At 42.6% G+C, this 23,707-nt stretch overlaps 1 protein-coding gene across 2 annotated transcripts in view; it reads right to left on the bottom strand.

Annotated features, from left to right (window-relative positions):
* Slc4a4 (solute carrier family 4 member 4) overlaps positions 1-23,707 on the bottom strand; it is a 329,959-nt gene that overhangs the window by 96,641 nt on the left and 209,611 nt on the right. For both annotated transcript variants that reach the window (XM_013350885.2, XM_005359460.2), the window contains exons 8-12: positions 19,128-19,285; positions 12,165-12,252; positions 9,465-9,619; positions 8,762-8,875; positions 6,224-6,398 (exon numbers count right to left, since the gene is read on the bottom strand). In XM_013350885.2, the coding sequence (XP_013206339.1) occupies positions 6,224-6,398; positions 8,762-8,875; positions 9,465-9,619; positions 12,165-12,252; positions 19,128-19,285 (690 nt within the window). The remainder of the gene's footprint in view (positions 1-6,223; positions 6,399-8,761; positions 8,876-9,464; positions 9,620-12,164; positions 12,253-19,127; positions 19,286-23,707) is intronic.

Raw genomic sequence — 23,707 nt, 5'->3', positions numbered from 1 at the left:
ACACACGTGACGGGCATTGCAAAGGAGTACCTTTCTAACCAACATAGGAAATTATACTTTTCTGACTTGAGCAGATTGATGAAAAAGGCTCAGCACAGCAGAATGTTAAAATAAAGCCGCAAATTTGGAGATGCCAGCTATAAATGTTCCTTATTATGAGACAAGTTCTCTTAAAATGTGCTCTGTTAGGTTCCATAAATATCACAAAATTCACAGAATGCTAAAAATCTTACTGCATTCTTTCACTGAAAGGTTCGTGAAAATAGGATTATATTTACTCCTGGAAAAAAATTAAAATGGCTTTCTTCCCTCAGTCTTCACTCTAGACTATACTTAGTCATTCACAATCAAGTGGAGACTTACATCAAAGTACATTTTCTGTAAGCTACAGAAGAACAATTCTTAAACAACATGGGACTTACCACACAACATCAGAGTCTTCCTGACACTAATATCTTCCTCAAAGACTAAGTAATGACTCACTTTGTTACCAAAGAAGTATTTTCTTTATAGTACTGCTAACTGAGTGTTGGGCTTTGTCCAATGCTAATCAAGTGCTCTACCACTGAGCTATTTCTTCAACTCTTATTTTACTTTTATTTGGAGATAGAGTCCTGTTATGTTGCCCAGGTAGGCCCTGAACTTAATCCTCCTGCTCAGACTCCTGAGTAGCTAGAATTACAGGCCTATATCATCAGGCCCAACTCTATCTATTAACTCTTGGAATGAAAACCATCAATTTCAATAAATTCCAATGGAATATATTCATATGTTGATATTTAATAATTAAATAAAAACATCTAAATAAACAGAGCAATACACTTGTTCTATCACCAAAGATGTAAATATGACATCAGTATGCACGGTGTCATGGCTTAGTTATGAAGGAGTTGAGATTTCAGAAAAGTGAGGCAGAAAACTGTTTCTTTACCATACAGCAGGAAAACTAGTGAGTGCATCAGCTTAATGGGAATTACCGAGAAGAATAAGTGATACCACTCCCAAACCAGGAGCTTATGCATCTCAGCACTGTAAAAGAGAGAAACGGGCACAAGCTGAGGTTGGATTCTACTGGAATGTAAGGTTGACTCTTGGCAAAGTAGTCCAGTGTCTTCAGGAGACCCAAGATAAACTATAATTGCCCACATTTATCTTTATCAGAGATCTGTAACTAACCTCTTTGTAAGCCCTAGCATCTTCTAAGAGCGTCCTGGCTGGCAAAATCTATATGCTGACAATGGGGAATATATGCAGCCATTTGTGCTAGCATTACAGTTTAATCATACTGGCAGTCGGTATAGCCTCAAACTGCTTTATTTTGAATGCAGTTTCATGAGAAATTATCTTTGCTACTCCAAAATGATCTGTTTCTAATGATACACAAACACATATATACACATATATAATTATGCACATATATACACAAGCATATAAATAGACAAGTTACATATGTATGTATTTGACAAATAGATGTTATTATAGAAGATGATAAAGATAGATGATAGATAAATACATCAATATATAAATATATGGATAGATAGCACCAGTCCTAAAAATAATGACTGAAAGCAAATTCTTGTCTTCAAGCATGCCAGACCTCCTGAACAGAAGCTGGCAGGAGAGTACGCTTCAACACTCATGCAGTGAGTCATCTGTGTTTTCACATGTTTCTCCCCAGCACCCAGGTCTATTTGTAGCCTGACAATAAAGGACCTATCCAAGCCATCTCTGAGCCGTCTGCCTTAAAAGCAAGGACGCTGCTCTCAGCAGGCTCGCTGGAGCTGCCTGTGCTATGGAGATTAACCTGCCGCCTTTTTTGTGAAGGATATGATATAACTGTAGTTACCCAGGTTTGCCCAGGGCTTTCTACAAGGTCTTGGTCCTATGTTTAGAAAGATAAATGAAGGGAGAGGACTTGAATCCTTACACAAGCCTATTATATACCACCGCTGGTACCCTGCAGGGACACAGAAGGAGGTTGCTTCCATGAATAGTCTGGATAAAAGTCACCTCTCTCTACCTCTCATCTCTCTCTATCTCCAGAATACAAAATTCTATATATCTAACATGTGATAGGCACTCCTCCATAAGCATGTGCAAAAAAATCAGTTAAATCTGTTATACACCTATGAGATGACCTAATACATATCACCAAATCCACAAAATATTCCATTGTCTTAATATCAAGTCAAAGTGACTTCTGCCAGAGGATGAAAATATTCATGAGGTAAGGTTCACACCTTTCAGTCATGAGATTCTCTTCAACATGTCAAACCAGCTCCCTAGTTCTTAAAACAGAACAAAAACTACTACTTATTAATTTTCCAGTTCAACAAATATGTATTAATAACCATTAATTTCTACCCTCCCTTATTAAGGGTTCTGCCACCCACTGTGACTCCTGCACGCCATCTAGAAGGACTTTGCCAGTACAGCTTTAAAAGTAAGAGGCCTCATATGAAAAGAAGTCAAGTATGTTCTTCAGTGTTTTCATTCACAGAAATCTTTAAAAATTCAACTATATTCATAGGTTCAACAAAATTATCAATGGAGGTTACAAAATCTATTAAAAAATAATCAAAGAATGTCCAAAAATATCCTCATGAGTCTGTATAACTTGGAGTTGGCAACTTCCCCTTCGACAAATGTTTGGGGGCAATGCATAACACATGGCTGCTCTAACCCATCCATGCTTCTGACAACTTCAGAACCCAGAGAAAGTCACACATGACAGAGGAAAATCCATGACACCCACTTTTATTATACAACAAGGTCTACTATCCCAATGACTCACTCAAGTAGAAATTGTTTCATACAAAATTTACCATAATTCACTTAGACAAATTTCTCCCCTGGTCTTAGATGCTACTTCCTAAAAGTAAATCCGGGGTGGAGATTTGGCTAATAGAGCACTTTCTCACTGTGCCAGAAAGTTTTCTATCAAACTGACATCGATAACATCATCTGAGAGGAGGGAACCTCGAGCAAAACAAGGCCTCCATAAGATCTGGTTGTAGGCAAACCTGTAGGGCATTTTCTAAATTAGTAATTGATGGGGGAGGGGAGTGTCCCTCATCTGGGACACTCTGGGTAGGGCCATCCCTGGGGTGGTGGTTCTGGACTCTGTAAGAACACAGGCTCATCAAGCCAGAGGAAGAAGTCAGCAAATGTTCCTGTCCTGACTTCCTCCAATGATGACCAGTGGTGTGGAAGTGTAGACCAAATAAACCCCTTTCTCCCCAAGTTTCTTTGGTCATACTGTTTCATCACTGCAACAGAAAAGGATTTTCTGCTAGGACACGCAGCATGCCCGTGGTCCTGAGGTCACTCTTCAGCATCACCCCCACCACACACACACACACACACACACACACACACTTAAATTTAAACCTCACAAGATTGTAAAGAAATGTACACACAGGAAGTATTACGACGTCACCCTTTCAATGAGAAGAATGTCCACGGGGGAAGGGGAGGAATAAATTCTTTTAAGATATTTCAGCACAAGCAGACCACTATATCTCCTAACAAAAGGTGGTTTTGTTTCAGACAGCTGCTCAAAACCAGACAGTGTGTCCCTCAAACATCATCAGAGAAGTTTCCTTGTTCAGTGGACAGCAATCAACACAGAAACAACTTGTCAATGCACAGAGACTATGTCTCTTTGGATGCTCAGCCATCAGTGATGTATCAACATACATCCTTTCCTTGAAAGGCTTGAGAATCCATCCAGAAGAGGAGAAGAAAGACTCTCAGCCAGAGGTTGGAAGAGCTAACTGGCGTAAACTGAAATCCTCCAAAAAAAAACAAAAAACAAAAAACAAAAAAAAACAAAAAAAAAACACGACTGCTGAACTCAGGAACCCAGCGCAGCTGCAGTTGCCCGCTTACTACTTGTACAAGATCAAGCCTTCCACATGGCTAGCATGGAGACAGGAGGGTGCAGGAGCCTCCATGGGAGGAGCTACTCACAGTGGAGGGAGATTGTCAATTATTATGGACTGGGGTAGGGAGAGTCAGTTGCGTTTAAGGAAATGCAGCAGTAAATCTGGGAGGGGTTGAGATGAGGAACGGATGGCTTTGACCGATATACAATGTATGTACTTCTGAAATTCTCAATAAAAAAAGCAAAGGTAGAGCCAGTAATATAATAGGTGTTTAACAGTAAAATGTTTATTTATATAACAAGGGGAAGGGGCTAATAAAAAGCTGAAGTCCTCACAAATACCTTTTATAAATGCCACAGCTTTCTTTGATTTTTCTTGGCACATGGCTGGATGGGCCAGCTTTATGCTGGCCTCAAGGGGCTTCCTCAGTCCTTTCTTTGCTGCTGGTTTCTGTAGAGAGAGCCCGCCCTTTGGGGGCGGAACGGCCTCGGCCAAATGTCTATAAATTGGGGTGCAGTTTCTTTATTCCTTAACCAATGAAATCAACAGATTGATATATGACACTCCCACATCAGGTTTCCTAAATGATCCGTTTTGCGTGAGCAGCATGTTGGAACCTGGATGAACTGCTTCCCAGCTTTAATCTAGGTAAGAGCTTATGAAAACTGTGTTCCTGCTACAGTTCAGATGTTCATCCCTGTCTTAGGAAAGGGGATACCCATGGCAGGGATGGCAGCGAAACTCTCTTCCTGTACTTCGGCTTTCAATCAGACACATCGGGTCTCTGCAACCCATGCCGGCGGTGACAGAGAGATTCCTGTTCTCTGGCCAGCAAAATGGTAGTTTCTCAAATGCTAAGCAATGGCAATACTTGAGGGCTACAAGCTGTCATTGAGTATGGATTTCAGTGCGCCTTTGAACGTCAGAAAATGAAGCAACATTCCATACACAACCACATGAGAAAAAAAACAACATGTGGTACTTGCCTGTTTCCCAGAAGCCTCAGCGTTTAAGGGTCCCTACACTGGGAGGAAGCCCAAGCTATTCTTGTAGAGAAGTCATGAAGAGCGTCCCTAGAACCCAGCTGCCTCAGACACTCTAGCCTAGGCATTTTGGAGGAGAAGCCATCAGACAACTTCAAACTCTGTCGCCATCTAACTCTGATGTGTGTGAAGGGGAAAGAAAGAAGCATCAGCTGAACCCATCAACCGCCACAACCAGGAAATGAGATAGAAAACGGTAGCTTTATATAATAGATAAGCATTCTTGACCTAAAATTTGATTGTGTAATTTCCCCCCCTAGTACTTGATTCCACAAAAGTGGTATCATCTCTATCTTATCTTTGTATCTAGAAAGGACTCTCTAGAACAAAAATATTTACTGGAGTCCAAGAAGAAATGTAACGAAAATAACTTGCGGGAATTAGCTACATTTACAAACCAAGAAGTTGGCCAGCGGCATGTGTGATGCCATGTTGAACACATGGGCAAGCAAGCGGAAGAGCAGAGTTTGGAAGGGCGGAGCTTGGAAGGGCGGAGTTCAGAAGGGCTTCAACTGGGTTCAGCTCCCTTCCCTGTGCCTTCAGTAACTAGTAGGATGCCTACTGTTTCTAACGCCAAGATCAACTTTAAGTCATTTCTTCACACAGTGCTCTAATTGACTGGGGTAGCGGTCTATGGCATCTTTTCTCTTATTAAAACCGTAGCTATTATTGATGTGCAAGAAAGGCAAACACCACCCTTCATAACCAACAAACTGTGGTTATAATTAATGTTATAACATTAACTCAGCCAGGTTCCTTACAGCTCAGTGAGAGACAGTCCAGGAGTAGAAGAAACACCTCCGCTAAAGCTGAATTCTACTGGCAGGCAAGCAAATCCAGCCTTGGGCAAACCACTCCATTGCTTGATGCCTAGATTTGCTCACATTAGGACAGGGGCAAAGAGTCAGGTAATCACACATCCCCAGAGAGTGTGAGCACCAAATGAAACCAAATGCAGCCCAGACATTCCAGATCCAGGGAGCTCTCAACCTTGTGCATCACACAGAACCCGAGCAGCTGAGACGCTTTTGCCCAAATAGAATTGTAGATCCTCATTTCCTCCCCTTCTTTTCCCCACTTGTGACTCAAGCCAGATTTCATCGAGCTATTTTTGTAATTACTAACATGCTGGAAATACAGCAGCGAGCCAGAAGCGCAGTAAAATGCAGGATCCAGCAAAAGAAAGAAAAATCACGCTGAGTAACTGAGAGGCCATCTGCTGCTCGTAGAGCGGCAGGGTGAGAGGGACAATCGGCGCCGGACTATTTGCGTCCTCTCTCACATCAGACCCACCTGCATGTTGTCGGTGGCATCCCCGAGCAGGCCCCCGAAAGTGATGGCATTGGTTACTGTTGCCAGGTAGATGAAGAGAATTGCCGAAAGAGCCTGAATGTTTAAAGCATCGTAAAAGTCACTGGCAAAAAATGGTGCTTTCCTCTTTATGTCCTTAATTAATCCACCGCAGAACCTGGGGAGGGAGAAAGCAAACATGTGATCCAGTAATAAGAGAAACAGCCTTCGAGTTCATCAAGACATAATTCACAACGCTGCAAAGAATTTGGACTTTAAATGCTTGAGTCAATGACAAGAAACTATATAAGATGCTCTCATTTAGATGAGACAGGAAAAAAAAAAAAACGTGGAGACATTCATCTTGTTCTGTCTCTCTCTTTTCAGTTACCAGAATAGGTCTAACATTCCCCAAAGATCATCCAGTTGTTGTTTAGAAGACAGCACTGAGTAGATAAATTATAACTTTCCATTCTCCAAAGACAGTGCACACCTCATAAGGCCCTCAAGATGTCCCCATGTCATTTTATGGGGACCTGTGAGATGACGCACTCTGCCATTATTCTCTGCTGGGGACACAACATTGAACCACACAGGCTCTGAAGATCTGACCTCATGGAGTTTCCTCTTGGGAGCAGAGGGCAAGATAAATAAGTAAGCAAATAAAAATCAAAGAAAAATGAAATGGAGGTGGGAACTCCATGGTTCTAGGGGAAAAGCATTGGGCCTCTGAGAAAGTGAATTTGAAACAAGGACCCAAAGTGAAGATGGCATACAGGTGTATGGAAGCCGAACACACGGGCAGAGCCCATGCACCAGCCCACTCGTCTTCCACCAGAACCTCCTGAAGCAGCCTTCCCCATGCAGGGTGTGACTTCTGTGCAAGGCGCCCCTCCCTAAAGCCTGCCATCTCGTTCTCAGCTGTGCTGAGTACCCTGCTTCTGTATCCTTGATAGACAGTGTGTTATGCAGCTACTAAATGAATGTGGAAAATGGGGAGATGAGACACTAAAACAACAGTTTGATGGATTCCAAAACATCAAATTCCATAACTCCTATCTCAGCTGTAAGCTGAAAGTGACAGGGTTATTCCTTGTCATAAAAACATAAAGAACTGCAGGCAGGCACCGGTTAATGACATTGAGATCTATGATGGACTGCATATGTGATGATGGTCTCATACGGTGATGATGGGGCTGGGGCACCATTAGATACGATAGTATTCTCCAGTAAGAATCTCTCCTTGAAATGCCATGCTGCTATGCTGCCTTAAATAAACCTACTCTACAGGGAGGTATATAAAAGCATATAACTGCATGTATACATAGCTGTTAGCAGTCCGTACATTTGATACACTATAGCTTTTATTGCTACTTTAGTGCATACTCTTTCTACTTATAAACATAAGTGTATGTAAAACAATACTCCGTGTTAAGCCGGCAATAGCCTCATACGTGCCATCTTTATCTTATCATTTGGCTACATCAAGAGGTCACACTGAACAACTGGTTAATGCCTTCAGATTTCTGTAAGTAAGCCAAGATGTTTGCCTGATGTCCAAATATCATAAAGAGAGATCTAGACCATGTCACATCATCACGCAATACATAAGGTGGGGAGGTTCTTATCCTTCAGTCTTTCAGAAGGGAAATAGTTCCTTTTCACTTTATGAGAGAAACGCAAGTGGGTCATGAGCTGAAGGAAACAATTTGATTTCATTCAGATTCAATGGCATACTAAAATGACATTTTTTTAAATCCTGAAGAGATTTCCACATCTCCATGAATAGATCATCCTACTAAAACTTTTACTTAACTCGAAATGCAAAAAGATCATCTACTAACAGAGAAGAGATCACAATGGGAAGTCAAATGAAAAGTTCTCGAGACTCAGAAGCCTCACTGAGGACAAGGAGATGGGGTAGGGACCCACAGGCCACCCCTTTCCACAACCTGTTACACATCTGGGAGTAGATGTTCAGGGAAGGGATAGAATGATGGGAACCACACAGGAAGCCTGGTCAGTCTTCAGTCAGCCCTACTACCCATCCTCACCTGTCATCAACCCAACCTTTACATCATCCTACCAGCTGGTGCACTGGCCACACTGTCTAGATGTCAAAGTCTCCTAGGTGCTCCGTGTCTCAGTCCCCTTTCCTAACTCACAGCCATACAGACTGACTCTCACCTGCTTTCACACTTCCCTTAAATGTTGTCCTTAGCCACAAGGCCCACTCCAATCCCTCTGTCTAAAAATATACTACTCCTCATCAACCAAGGGCCTTTTCTTGCTTCATTTTCCTCGTAAACCCATTGGTCCATTTACTCATTTGCATAAGATTTCTCGTCCATCTCTACACAGTAAAGCCACATGGCCAGCACTGATATACTGGTGACTCTCCAGCTGCTGTGACGAGTATTTGTTGGCTGAACAGATGAACAAACCAGTAAATGAAATACTGAAAGTGAATGCAGAACAAGGAAGGGAAATTTAGATCTAAGGAAAACCTTATCACGAATGGCAAAAGGTTCCATCAGTTACCGGCCAGTTCTCTGTAGCTCTTCACAATCACCGTGTCCTCCTCCTCCGTGTCCTCCATCATGAGGTGTATCCCCATTCATCTGAACATTCTCTCCACCCGAGTACATATTCTTTCTGTGAAGGACAACAGGTGAAAGCAGAGATTAGTTTATTGTGTTCTTTTGCTTTCATGGCTGTATTATGCTTATAGAGACAGAGAGAGAGAGAGAGGCCTTGTCAGAAAATGACCATGATTTGATTTCGTATTCTTTGCTAACAGACAACTCTTGAAGTGTTCTGTCTACAGGCGAGACAAATGGCTGGGTGAACAGAGTTTAACTTATTTCACATTTATAGGAACCAAACGGTTTCACCTGGGCAATGACAGATTTCCAGGAAATGGTTTCTTTTCAATTTCTCTACCAAACTGCTTCACCTGCTAAGTCTACAAGGGCTCTTCTTGAGTAGAGTGATCTTTCCACAGACACGTCCCCCAAAGATCACTGATTGGCACTTTCCAACATCAGGCACTAAAGGACATCAGAGCATCTGACATCTAGCCTCCAGTGTCAAGTCAATCGAAGCCAAGGCATAGCCGAAACTCATTTGAGACAGAATATCTGCAGAGAGCTACAACTATCAAAACATGGCCCTACCTGTTTTTCAAATGCAACCTCCTCAGGGCTTGGCACTCCCTGAATATGGCCAAGCCATAGCGGCTTACCTTTTGTCAGATGATGGGAGACTCTTCGGAGGTTCTATCCTGATTGCTGGGTCCCATTCCCCAGGTGGAAGAACAATGACTTCGTCTAGGAACTCATCAATGCCAGCAATCAGGTCGTGCCGATCTTTTGCTTTGTAAGCGATGTCATGGAACACCTGAATAGCGAGAGATGCGCTGATCAACGGAGGGAACTTTCTGAATGGCTCCCAACACATCACAGATGAGTAACATAACCCACAGAACACTCTGGCCTTCCCATAACTCCACTCTCATCTTCCCCTCTATTCAGTCAATTGAGGGGTGCAGTGTCAAAGCAGGGGCTTGAAGACAGGGAATTTTAAGTATTTTTTTTTCATCAAAATTCTCCCAATGGCTATGAGAGCCAGATGAAAACATTTTCAAGATCCCTACTGAAGGCCATTCCCTGAATTAAAAATGACTGGACAACTGACTGTGAAATCCAGTAAGAACAAGCTTATGCTGACTGTTAGACTCAGGATGAGACTCACTCACTGCTGCCCCCCTCACAATGTGAGCTAATCTAAAATGAAAAAGAAAGCCTGAGTTATATTAGCAGAAAGGAATAAATAAGTGTCCATCTGACTCCCTTTTAGCAAGGTAATATCTACTTCAGCAAAGGTAGTGGGGGGTGGGGGTGAATGATAAATGTTCCTCATTGTCTTGGGCATTTGAGCACTTAGTCTCCAGTTGGTGGCGCTGTTTAGGGACGTTTAGGAGGTGTAGCCTTTCTGGTAGAAGTATGCCCCAGGGGGTAGCTTTGAGATGCTAAGGTCTCACTCTATTTCCAGCTTATCTTCTCTGCTTTGTGCTTGAGTTTGATGATACGAGCTCTTAGCTTCCCGTGACTGCTGCCTGCTGCTGTGCCTTCCCACAGAGGTGGTGATGGACTCTTACCCCATGGAGCTAAAAGCCTAATTTTTTTTTTCATTTTTCTATAAGTTGCCTCAGTCATGGTGTTCTACCACAGCGACATAAAGGAAACGCATACAGACAGCAAAAGTTTCCCATCTTTGGCTCACATCAGAGAAGGGCTTCCAAAATGGCACCGAACCCCTTTTCTAGGCACCCATTCTTCTCATTGAGCTGACCTGAAGGTCTGCACAAAGTCAAGCCTTTAACATTTTGTAAGTTAATTTTTTTAATCATCCAAAAGAGAATATGTTCCCCACTCAACACCCTCAACCTATGCTCAGACTTTCTACTGCATCGCTTCTCCTAGAAAACCATTTTTAAGAACTGTCAGGCAAGTAACACTGGTTTGGGAGTTCTGGGGTAGAGTAGAAGGCAATCTACAGGGGCAGGACTTCCTCTACAGCAGACATAACCCTCTCTCTCCTAATTTTCTCTGGCAGATAGAGTCATAAATACACCTCCCCAGCCAAGCTGGCCAGTAAATATTGGTAGGTTTCAACCAATGAAATGTAAGAAAAGCTGTAAGACACCTGGTGAAAGAGACCCTCATCAATATCAGAAAGCCATTCTGTGCCCATTGCATGTGGCCTAAAGCATCCCTAACTTATATCAGGTAAGAACTTTAAAAGAAAGTAACGATCTATAAACACCAAAAATTAAATAAATCAACCAACTACGAGGACTAAATATGTCCTTGAGGGAGACAGCAGAGCTGTGCGCCATGCTCTTGCCCTTAGAGGAAAGCAAACAGCTGAAGAGCCAGGCAGAACTTCTGTACCACAGTGGACAGAGCCTCCACCTCTACATTCAACAGGAAAATCCGACAAATTGGGGCACGGCACAAGAGTAAAATACTTGAGAAACAGCCAAGTAGAAAGACTAGAAAGCACAAACTGATATTCCCATGTTCCGACAGCATTTCTCCCACTACAAGACTAGCTCAGAGTCTTCTCACAACTAAATATGCTTATCACTACGAAAGCTGCTGTAAGTGTGGGTGCAATGTCAGCCCAAAGTACCTGATGCTCTATAGATTGGCCTCCCCAGAAGACATAAACCATAAAAACAAATACATTCTGATGTGTAAGAAAATGTATCACCTAATTTATTAAACATTATTTTATAAAAGTCATCATTTCTGAAATAATATAGCATAGGGACATGAGTTCAGAGAATTGATAAATTAGACATTTTAAGAGATAAAGTTAAGATGATGACCCTGACCTTATTCAGCAACTTCAACATCAGTTTTAATAACTGAAAATCCATAGGATTGTAACAAGGTCCCTGCATATTGGTCGCTTCCGACAGTAAAAATCTGTTGGTGTTGAGGGCACTCAAAATCCTCTTTGTTAGCCATTTTTTTGCAATATACAGTCAATTGCTCTTAATTATTATTGCTCTACTGTGCCTCAGAGTATTCCAAAGTGTATAACTGAATTAAAACATCACACAGCAACCAACAAATAGGAAAGCCAAATGATGTTCATTTATTTCATTTTGAAGAAATTTAGAATAGTTTCTAAATAGGTTTGCTTAGAAAAAAAGAGGGAAATGCATTTTGTGTTAGACTCTAACACAAAAACAAAACCCAGGCCTTACTTGTTGGAAGCTACTCTACATAAGGGAGCTCATTTTCCACAAATGACTGTGTGTCATTCTGTCAAGAGCCACATAACTGTAACTGTAATGAACCATGGCAGTCAACTGGCAATTCAGACAGATACAATCAAGATGATCCCGGATCCCCTTGCCCCGCTTCCCTACCTCATCAGACATCAAGGTGGCGATGGCTCTTCCAATCTCATGGTAGGACTTGGCTTTCCCCTTTGGACCTAAGAGAATGAACAAGAACCTAATGGAGAAGGAGAGAAGCAAAGGCTGTAACATTTCATTAAATGAAGGAATCGTTTTCTTAATCCATGACAAGCTCAGTTGTAGTGACCCTCTGTATTATGCGTGTGCCCGAGTACGTGCACTCGTGTGTGTGCCGGTGGAGGCCACAGGCCAGCTGTCTTCCTGAGCAGTTCTTCCCCTTAGTTTTGGAGACAGGGTCCCTCGCTTAACCTGGAGCTCACAGACGTAGCCTGACTAGCAGCCCAGCAAGCACCAGGGATCCTCCTGTCTCTGCTTGTTCAGCCCTAGGATTGCAGGTACACGTCACTGCACCTGGCTTGTTACACTAGTGTTGCCATCTGAATTTGAGGTCTCATGTTTGAAAAGTAGACTTTATAGGACTGAGTGATCTACCTCGCCTCTAGAACTCACCTTTAAAATAAAGAAAGATCTGATGCTAAGGAACAGGAAAGCCATTCTTTTCCACTTCCACACAGTATTACTGAGTTAATCTGAAGGCATAGCAGAAACCTAAGAGCTTTTTCTTCATTGAGCAGGAAAAGGTTTACATATAAATGTCACAGTTTGCTGATCTCGATGTTTTAAATGCTCTGTTGTCTTCATTTCTACTGACTTTGAGATCCGTGGTACAAATTAACGACAAAGACTTAGTCTATCTTTTGATTTCTCAGACTTGCCTGCACCCAGCATGGGCTGAAATACATGCTCTCCTTCATATTTTAGGAAGTGTTGCTATTCAGATGAGTGGGATTCAGTGAAAACCAAACCTTCCCAAGTAAGCCCCACACTGAAAAGGAGAAAGAAATAAGAGACAAAAAAAAAAAAAAGGCACCATCCACAGACAGTTCAAAGCCCTTTGGGGCTGCCTCACTTTCCTTTCCAAATTCAAGTTCTTGGTAACATAAAAAGTATTGCTCCAGAGCAAATATGTCCTGAAATAAGCAGAGATGAAGCTGTCACTGTGGAAGTAGTCCCTTGCTCACCATGGACGGTAAAGATGTATGTCTCCACTGAGGAAGAAGGAACACGGTAAGTAAGTGAATAAGAAAAAGATGTGCAAAAGGTGACGTTGGGATACTCCCTGCCTTGCTGTTGCTCACATCTTACCTAACAGGGAGAAACCGAAGACAACACACACAGCAGCATCATATGTTTGCACAGCTTCCCAGAGCCTGCGAAGCACATTCACCACCTGATTTAAATTCCCACACAACCTTCTGCAAAACAGAGCTCATCCTGTTTAGTACTAAGGAATCTGAGGGTGGGGAAGATGGTAGGTGAGACCAAGGTTTGTGCCCATAAAGGACAGGGGACAGAGTTCATAGCTACAAACAGTGATGCTGGTTCAACCTCCAATACTGAAACAAAATCAGGAGAGGGAAGACTGTGGGAAGGGGCATCTTATGTCCCATTCCTCCCTAACACATGCACACACACACATATTCTCTCTCTCTCTCTCTCTCTCTCTCTCTCTCTCTCTCTCTCTCTCTCTCTCACACACACACACACACACACACACACACACACACACCTTCTGATGCGCTGAGGCTGTGATTCAGTAGACAAAATCTATCCAGTAATCATTTTCACAGGTCCCTCTTGGGAAAAGAATTGTGGATTCTTTCTTAGCCAGAAACAAGGAAGAGTAGATAAGATTTGGTGGCACTAGGAACGGTTTAGCAGCTTACCTCACTGACTTTTACTTTCATTTATTTAGTTCCCTGACTTACTTTAAAAAGAAAAGGATTTAAATAAATGTCACCATCGATTCTAAAATGGTTCTAAGCATATGAGGACTTTTCTTCAGTTGCAAAATCCATTCCAAAGAAGATAAGGAAATAAAAAGAACGGGGAGTTAAGATTGCAACAAATGTCCTCCAAAGTTTGAATGCTCAGATTTTTGTCATCAGAACAATCATAAAACCATCCAGTACTTGTTTGCTCAGAACCCGCCCTGTGGTGGAGGCGAGACTCGCTGTCAAAGGTTGCCACGGTGAAGGAACAGCAAAGGCGATTGGCAATTCTGAAGTCTGCTCAACTGATCCCTAGTAGACCTGTACTTTAGCTCTTCCAACACTTCCACTGATGCTTGGAATTTTCTTCCCCTGGAGTTAACACTTCATGTACAGCAGTGAGGCACCACAACGTCCTTTTTCTAGATAGTAAAGTACTGTTTTGGTTTGGTTTGGGCCTAAAGGGAGTGGTCACTACTCTTAGCAGAACACATGCAAAAATATTTAGCCACTAAAGTGGGGTCCCATTAAGAAAAGAATTTAAATTTAAATTAGTACTGGTTACATTTGCCAATTCTGCTTGCCTGTCTATAAACCACCATGTCAGAATGACAGAAATGGCAGCGTTAGGCTAAATGGACAGGTATAGTAGCATAAAAGAAAAACGTCGGGACACTGGCTCCTTTGTTTAATACATCTTTCCTGAGTTTCTCTTGTCTGACCCTTTTACTGGTTCCATGTATCTAAATATTAACGTTTCAGACAAGGTGCAATCATTAAAACCTTCTCAGGACCACACTGCATCTCCCTCCTTCTCTCCAGTACCCCTGTGTGAATTCAGCTTGCTGAACCCTCCTCTGCCCATTGGAAACTGATACCTGGATTCGCCAGCAGCTGATAAACATGTCAATAAAACCTAAATAAATACTGTGTTCTCTGTGAGGAAATACTCTAGATCACTAATATTCCTCAAATGCAAAGTTAGGCAGAGGGTAGGTCTAAGAGCTGCCAGAGTAAAGGAGCCACCAAGTTAGCACAAGAGCATACATTTTCTATACAGCATTGACTGCTTTGTCTTTGCTCAATGAGACCAAAGAATGAAAGTAAGTAGTAGGCTAATGGCAGCTATAATATAGACTATAACAATAAGCCACAGTAAGTGAATTGTATTAGATCAATAACCCAGGAGGAAATGTGTCTAGGTTAAAATAAAAAAGACATTTCTTCATTATAAAAATATCAATAAGTGCCAAGAAGAAGCAACATGGTGACAGAGTTAAAAGTTTCATTATTTCAGTTAGGAACAATTCAGAGATCTACGCCCTGAAATGACAGCAGGAGGAACGCTGGGCAGAGGTGCATCATGGGGATATCACTGTAAGTTAAGAGTTTCATCTGTAGGAACAGAGAGCTGAAGCAGCTTCTAATCCACAGCACTGTGGCAATGAAGATGGGGAGATTCAAGGCTGGAGGCAACCACATCTGGGAGCAAGCCTGGAAAGTCGAAGCTCCCTCTGCCGAATGCCTGCCCCCCCTTCCACCATCAAAGGAGCGAAAGCTGTTACAGCTTCTACGGCGGACGTGTATCCTGCCAAACTCAGCTTTTATAATGTACTGGAACTCCTTTTATGACACAAGCTGGCTTTTGTCAATGGACAGATGTTATTTTTAACCAGAAGCCTTTTTCTTTATTAACAAATTAGGAGTAAACATCACATTGGTGTGGCTGGAAGTGAACAGTCCATGTTGACAGCTCAGGGAAAAAAAAACAAAACAGTGAACTCATGTTGCTGGGTTTGATCTATTCCCTCACAACTACAAATGTCAGAGCTAGGATTTATAATGGTTCCTAGTCCTCTCCAGAAGTCCCCTTCCTGCTTTTGTGAGGTTTTCAAGTAACTAATCATGCCTCCAGAAGATACCTTTGGCATCCTTCACAACCAAGAGAAACACCAGGTGATGCGTGGCCGAAACCAGAGGCCTATACTCACATTCAGAAATAATTACAGGTAGAGTGAGCACAGTCTCAGAAAAGGAGCCAGTCTTCCTAGGCTACTCGGTCTTTTCAGAAGGAATGTACCCCCTTCCTGATAGATCACAACTATTTCTAGAAGAACCCAGCATGCAGCAATCCCTCACTCCATTCTCTGAAACATCAGTGAACAAATAGGCCGTGATCAAAGGAGCAGCTTTGGAAGACGTGGCTAACTTGTAGCTTCCACAATCTACTCATGAGGACCATGCCCATCACTATTGCCTTATGTTCAGTGCAGGACACAGACAGAATTTATAGCAGGAACACTGTCCCGAACTCTCTAAAACATTGTAATGTTGTTAAATGATCAAGTACAAGCTATTTCTCATAGTAATGAGGTGATTACAACATGCAATATGTGCTAACTTATAAAATGTTACAGAGACAAGTATTATAATATTTAGATAACTAAAGCTCACATACTAGCTTTAGTCTTAGATCAAGAACTAAAAGGGAAAAATTGATTTATAGTTATTACTTCTTACTGTCCTGAAGTGTCTTCTCATAACCCATTCTAGATACCTCTCGAAGTTGCCCTGAGCTTTGGTCACAATGTCAGAAATGTGAAGTCCTCCCTCTAGCCTGAAGAGCAAATCTTTCCACTGCCCAAATTCCAAGGCTGCTAAATGGTAATAAGAAAAAAAAAAGTGTTCCCATATACGTCTCTGTAAATGGATATAAAGTGGACAGCAAGAAATGCACCTTCGAGATATTAGAAACATCACAAACACAACCTACACACCAGACATCCAAGGCTGCTATGTTTGCTTTGACACAAAAAGCCAAAGCCACCTTTACACAGACGCCATTCCCGGCTAGCTCGCCATTCCCAGCTAGCTCGCCATTCCCAGCCACAGTGATACAACTAGAGGCCACAGTGGACCACAAGAAACAAAGTATAAGGAACCCTGTGAGCTTAGCTAGGAAAGGGACCTGAGAACCTCACTTCTGAGAGGGCCCAGAACAGTAAAACTGTTCCTCAGGAAGAGTAATAGTAGCACTCACAGCATAACTGTTCCTCAGGAAGAGTGATAGTAGCACTCACAGCATAACGCTCCTCAACATGAGAAAAATAAACGTGAAAAGACATGTGCAAAGAAAAAGACTGTTCAAATGTTCCCGTAGAGCAACAGAACCGTGTGCATATGAAGCACGTGTGCCCGCAGAGCAACAGAACCATGTGCACGTGGAAGCACGTGTGCCCGCAGAGCAACAGAACCGTGTGCATATGAAGCACGTATGCCCATAGAGCAACAGAACCATGTGCACGTGGAAGCACGTGTGCCCGCAGAGCAACAGAACCGTGTGCAAGCTAAAGTCCACCAAGGAACAAAGGCTGGGTCTGTTACAGTGACTATACATTCTTCCTGGGATTGACTTTGCTGGATTTCACAGGGTGTAGCCACTGTAAACATCTTTGTGTTGTGCACACACACACACATACATATACACACACACAAACACACAAACAAACAGAACAAAACAAAACAGCTAAGGAGAGTCTCTACTGGGTGATTACAGTTTACCGTGCTTCAGAGGGCAGCAAACAGATAAAATAGTTCCTGGAAAAATATTAATATCCAAGGGTATATTTTTCAGATTACAGCCTGAAAATAGTTTTATGATATTGAATTATACCCATTCACTTCTCTTAAATAAATGGCTTCGTTCCTCTTGCTCTCCAGATGACGCCATATTTCAACTCTAAATTAATACCTCCCTCTGGTACAGAAAAGAACGAAGAAAAAAATGAGGCAGACAGGAGGGGATGATAAGAGACACACAAACAGTCACAGCTTCAAACTTTGTGTATGTGGATCACTGTTGGACAAAAGGCCTTTCAAATGTTTTTTATTTGTAGTTTCTAAACAAAAAAAGTAATAAAAACAAAAAGGTAAGAGCAATTTTCTTGAACATTTCTCGGCATGTCTTCTCTTTCAAGCCCCACAAAGGTTAGTGCAGAGACATACAGAAAGCCACTGGGGCACCAAGCTGGCCCCCGGCCATCCTCTGAGTCAGCGGCTTGCCAGGTGATTGCTCAGACAGAACTGCAAGGCTCCGCTGGAATGTTACAGAAAACACCAATCACAATAATCCCATTAATTGCACAGCTGTGATGGCCTCCTTTCCAACGCTACGCGGCCAATGTCTGCCCCAGGTATTTAAAAACGATGAGTGGGAGGGTTCGTCCACGTGATCAGGAAGAGAGGGTGAACTGAAAGGGCTTCAGGACACTGGCTTCTCATTTCCTTCCTAACCTGGCTCAGAACAAACCTTGAACCTCTCGTCACTGTTGGTTAACCATGCTCAGACTGTCTGAGTCCACTGAGGGGGATCCACAGCCCTTCCTGTTCACGTGTAGAAAAGAAGTCACCTAACTCTGCCCTGGGATCCACAGGAAGCACAGTCCTCCCCCAAACTAGCAGTGACTTCCTGATGTCAATCTGAAACTATGAATTCCTCCTTAACATCCTTCTCAGGACAAGTCTAAGTGAGGCATTAGTGTTTCTCCAGCTCATCATGTGCTTTGGCCAAGCAGCTGACCCACTAAGGACAACCCTAAGACATGACTTCTAGGGTACAGAGCAGCAGACTGAGATGTGATTGTGACATAAACACGATACCTGCACAATGGCTTGCTTAACGTAACGTGTACAAATTTAAATGTTTGGAGACATGACACATTCTACACGCGTCTATATTTACATATGTATATGCATCTATGTGTTGGTCCATCTATTTGTGTGAGCCCAGCAAAAATTTTCTGGTAAGACAGAGGAAATGAAAATATCTGTGTCCTCTGAACCATTTACTAATTGTATCAATGTGGAAAAGGTATTAAGGCCCACTGTATCCATCTGTTAAATACAAATACTGGAGTTTGCATACTAAAATAATGGCCCACAAGGAGAAACTAGCACATGGGCCAATCAATTAATATAACTGCCATTATTATTAGTAGTCAAGTAACATAGAATTGGAGAGCATAATGCATAAACAGTTAGGCACTGTTTCAAAGGAAACCTCTCCCATGCACTGAGTGTATTAACCTAAGGGAAGAGCACTTTCCACCCTATGACCCCTGGGGGTGGGAGAGCAGCTTACCTGGTGGGCACAGGGACCTCAGTCAGGGCACCCAGCATGACAGCCTGCTGGAGCCGAACAAAGGCAATGAAGGGAGTATCCAAGAAGTCAACCTCCCCGACGAGCACGTTGGAAGCTTCTGCATCACGTGGCAGCTTTTTCATAAATTTATTCTTCAGCTGCATGGGAAGGGCCAAGAAAATAAAATTTATTTCAAGAGAGAGAAGAAGAAGAAAATATATCATATTCATTCCTCATAGGAAATCTCTTCAAATGGGTCTTCACACTTGGCCAGACACTTTTATATTACGATTAACCATTACATTATAGTAAACATTTATCTGTCCCTTCAAAAAATACTGAAGATGCAATAACATGGGATATATATTATACACACACATATATTAGTATGCAACATACCTCCATTAATCGATTTATTTAGTCACTCAATACACTACTGAGAATTTACTGACAATGATCTAAGTCAGAGGGCTAGCAGGAAAGAAAGACTCACTCCCTATCCCCTATTATGTTCATATTACTTTGGGGGACATAAAATATGATTTGAATTAATGATAAGTACTAAGAAGGAAAATGGGATAGATAAGAAAGTACTATTTCTCAGCACTGTCAAGGAAGGCTTCTGAAGAAAGACATTTGACAGTGGAGAAAGGGTAGAAGCCATGTGCAAAGACCTAGACTGAATCACCATACAAGTGATGGGATAACGGAAAGCCTTCGAACAGGAAAGAAGTTGGTGGCTAAAAAAGTAAGAAGTCGGGAGTGGGAAGCTAACAAGCAATGAGGAGACGAGACGACGAAGCTGCATGTACAATGGGGACCATGACATGGGTCACTGAAGGCCGTGGGAAAGAGTTTAAGTAGGTAAGAAGATGTCTCCTACATAATCTGAACATGACTTGGGAGCCATGGTATTGAAGGCCACACAAGAGAATAATACAACCCCAGCGTATTATAGACTGTGTATAGACTGCGAAGAGCACCAAGGCCCAGACCCTGAGCTACTTTTCCTTCTTCATAGAGACAGAAAGCACTGCGGAAGATAATGGGGAAGAAGAGGAAAGCTAGGGCTGTGCCAACGGCCGGAGAGGAAAGGCTGAAATAATAACCAGGTATTAGCAGCTGCATCCTAGGCTAGGGGAGGTTCCAAAACGGTGACACGTTAGAGTGGATCAAAGAACCTGGCACAACAGCCATGCTGGGAAGTCTTGATAAGATTAGGGACAGTGGGAATCAGGGAGCCAACTGAACAATGTGAATCACGGAGCACAGATCGTGATGTTAAAAACTAATGCTACAAAGAAAAGATGAGCCCCAGGGAGCTCAATGGAAGGGCGTGCAAAATGGAAATAAGTTTAAAAGTGTGGCTATCTCAGCCCTGTAGAAGTGAACAGAATGAGCTAATGGAGGCAGATTGCTGCTATAGGAACGGTGGAGAATAACTACAAAAATAACTGCAAACCAAACATCCTGGAACTACCGAGCAGGGGTGGTATCCGCATCACAGTTAGGGGAGTCAACTGTACATAGGAGCACAGCTTACAATCCTCCCAAGAAAGCAGACTGGATGAGTTTGAACGTGGGTGATTCGAGAGACTGGCTAGGTGGGGACGAGGGCTTCTGAGGATTCGTATTTCTGCTGTGAACCAAAAGTGAGCTGGCAGTGAGGGGGAGGAAAGGGTTTGGAGGATGAAGGGGAGTATGAAGCCATTTTCTCTCTCAGAGAAGGCTGCTGGACACAGTTGATCTGAAAGCTTGTCTAATACATATCATTCATTTATACAGTTCAAGGGAATTACTCCAGCAATAATGGGTGGATAAAGATAAGAACTTGAAAAGACCACACAAAAAGTGTTCTGATAAACACTTTTAACCCATTATACACGTCTTACCCTTCAAGTCAAAAGCACCAGTGAGCTTAGATTATTGCTAAGACGGGAAGAGGAAGGCATGGCTCAATATCCCCAATTAGTAAGAAGGCTGTGTCAACATTTTCCTTCCAACCTCTAACTAAGAGTTTCTTAACTGGGGAAAATATATGGCAGGGAAACAGATCTCTAGTGCTCTAGACCCTCCATCACCTTTATCACCACCGTGTGCGAAGGCAGTCCTGAGGTCAGATAGCAAAAAAGCTAGGACCAAGACACTGGGAATCCAAATAAATATACATACAGGGCAAAGCAGAGTGCATATCCTCAGATATCTGCAACACAGTTACGCTAGGCTGTATGGAATTTTCCAAAACATCTACCACTCAGCACACATAAACTGTATTAAAATTATATTATAATGCTATTTATAAGAAAGCTGTACCAAACTAAAGATACTTGCTAACTGAAAGAAATAAGATTCTGAATACAAATACGACATGCTTTCTCTCACATCTCATATATGTGATCTTGATGTAAATTTTATACACACACATGCATACATGCATATAAAAATACAATGAAAAATATAATAAGGACAGGGTCTAAATGGAGGGAGAGAGGGACTCAGAGGCTATAAAAGGAGGAAGACAGATCACTGCATCTTCTGTCAAATGCGCATAGGGATTTCATAGACACAGATACATAAACATATATGGGAGATGGTGCCATGAAAGCACAAAGGGAGGTTTTTAGGGGATGGGAAGAGACCACCAAGAAGGAGGAAAGACAGGAAGGAAGGGGGCTGCGTACAGGTAAAGGACAATGGCACAGATATATGAAAAGATAATGAAATCCCATTATTTTTTTAAGTACTTTTTAAACACAGATATGAAAACAGCAGCCCCATACTACCATCAGGTCTACTACCATCAGGCAGTCAAAATTCTTATCACCTAGGAAGTTAACGAATGCCTCCCAATCATACAAAGCAGATGGGAGTATGGCTGAGTGGGCCACACACAGGCAAAATAAAGCCTCAAACTCTTTCCAAAATAGGCCTTCTTTATGGACACAGAACACAACGCACAGAAGCATCTGACTGCACACCCATTCTCTTCTTTAGGCTCCTGACTACAAGTAGCCAGGCGTGCTGACTGCAATCCCCTGTGGTTACTGTACCTATGGCTGTCTGAACACAGCTTGCTCTACCATCTCAGCCCACTTCCTTGGAAGTTCAGAATCATTTCTGAATCATACTTATGTTGGATGTTTCGAGGAAGGTAAGAGCAGCCCGTTGGGAATAAACTCAATAGCCATTTTACACATAATTCATTTGTAATAAATACTAAGAGCGGGAGAAATGGATTCTGTAGCAATGAAAATCAGATCAATAGACCATTAAACTGTCCAGAGAAGTTATAGAAGCTTTTAGGGCTCAACTGCAACAACTGTGTAGTTCACAAAACATGCAGAATACTAGCCCGCTAAACACCCAACTGTGTCCACCGAGATTACTGCAATCTGTATAATTCAGCCCCTAAATGAATCTTTCCTATCTGAACACACTCCTTGGGTGATCTTATCGAGTCTCATGCTTCTAAAATTCACCTATGTGCTGATGACTCACAGATACGTATCTTCAGCCAGGACCTTTCGCGAAACTCCAGACCCCCAACACCTCCATTTGAACTCTAACACACATCCCCATTCCACAGATCCAAACGAACCTTTCTAACAGCCTCCCCCTCCATCCCAGTCCAGACCCTGCCAGTCCTTCTTGTGCTCCTCACCCAACAGCTATTCAACAGCAATCCCGTTCTTCTTTCTATACCTCAGACCCAAGACTTTGCTCCATCTTCAATCCTTCTCTTTCTTTCACATCCAAGTTCATTCTATCGCAAATCCTGCTAGTTCTACAAACACAATATACCTAGAATCTCACTGTTTCTTACACACACACACACACACACACACACACACACACACACACACACACACACCCCGGTCCATACTGTGATCATTCACTGTGGCATTGACTTCCTTCCTGGCTTGCCATTTTCTCCCTCTGTTCCTTAACAATTAATGAAGGCAGTCAAAACAGGTGTGTCGGGAGTCAGGCCATTTCATCCCCGTACTCAGCACCCTCTATTGGCTGCCATTTCATCAAGAGAACTCCCAAGCACTAGCATCATCTAGAGGCCAGAAGCCCCACGCATTGATTTCCTCCTGGTCTTTGCCGTAGCAACCATTCCGTGTGCTCACCCACATGCCCCCGGCCTGCTCAGCACACAACCTTCCGTCAGAACTGCTGTTTCCCTCTACCAGAAGGTCTGCAGGGCTCCCTTCCTCAGAAGGCTCCCTTCAGTATATACTACAAGCCCCTCTCTCAGTAGAGAGAGGTTCCCTACTCATGTGAGTAGAGCGTCAACTTCCTCTCTCCCTGCCTTGACTGCTGTTCTCTGTACTTATTGAACCTACCATATGGACCTCTAATCTTCACTACCTACCTCCCCACCCCGATATCAGCTCCCTAGAGTGAAATGGTCATCTAATGTGCTCAGCATTGGGTTCCCTAAGCCTCGAAGAGAACCTAAGAAGAAAGGTTAACAGCTGCTGAATGAATAAAAGCAAATATTATTTCCACCCTTCTCCTTTCCCTTCCTTTTGTTCATATTTTAACTTTTTTCCAGTTCAGATATCTATGTGCAT

This window comes from Microtus ochrogaster, linkage group LG1, assembly GCF_000317375.1.
Source record: "Microtus ochrogaster isolate Prairie Vole_2 linkage group LG1, MicOch1.0, whole genome shotgun sequence".
Lineage (NCBI taxonomy): Eukaryota > Metazoa > Chordata > Mammalia > Rodentia > Cricetidae > Microtus > Microtus ochrogaster.
Note: the sequence above shows the minus strand (reverse complement) of the source record. Positions and strands in the feature narration are given on the sequence as shown.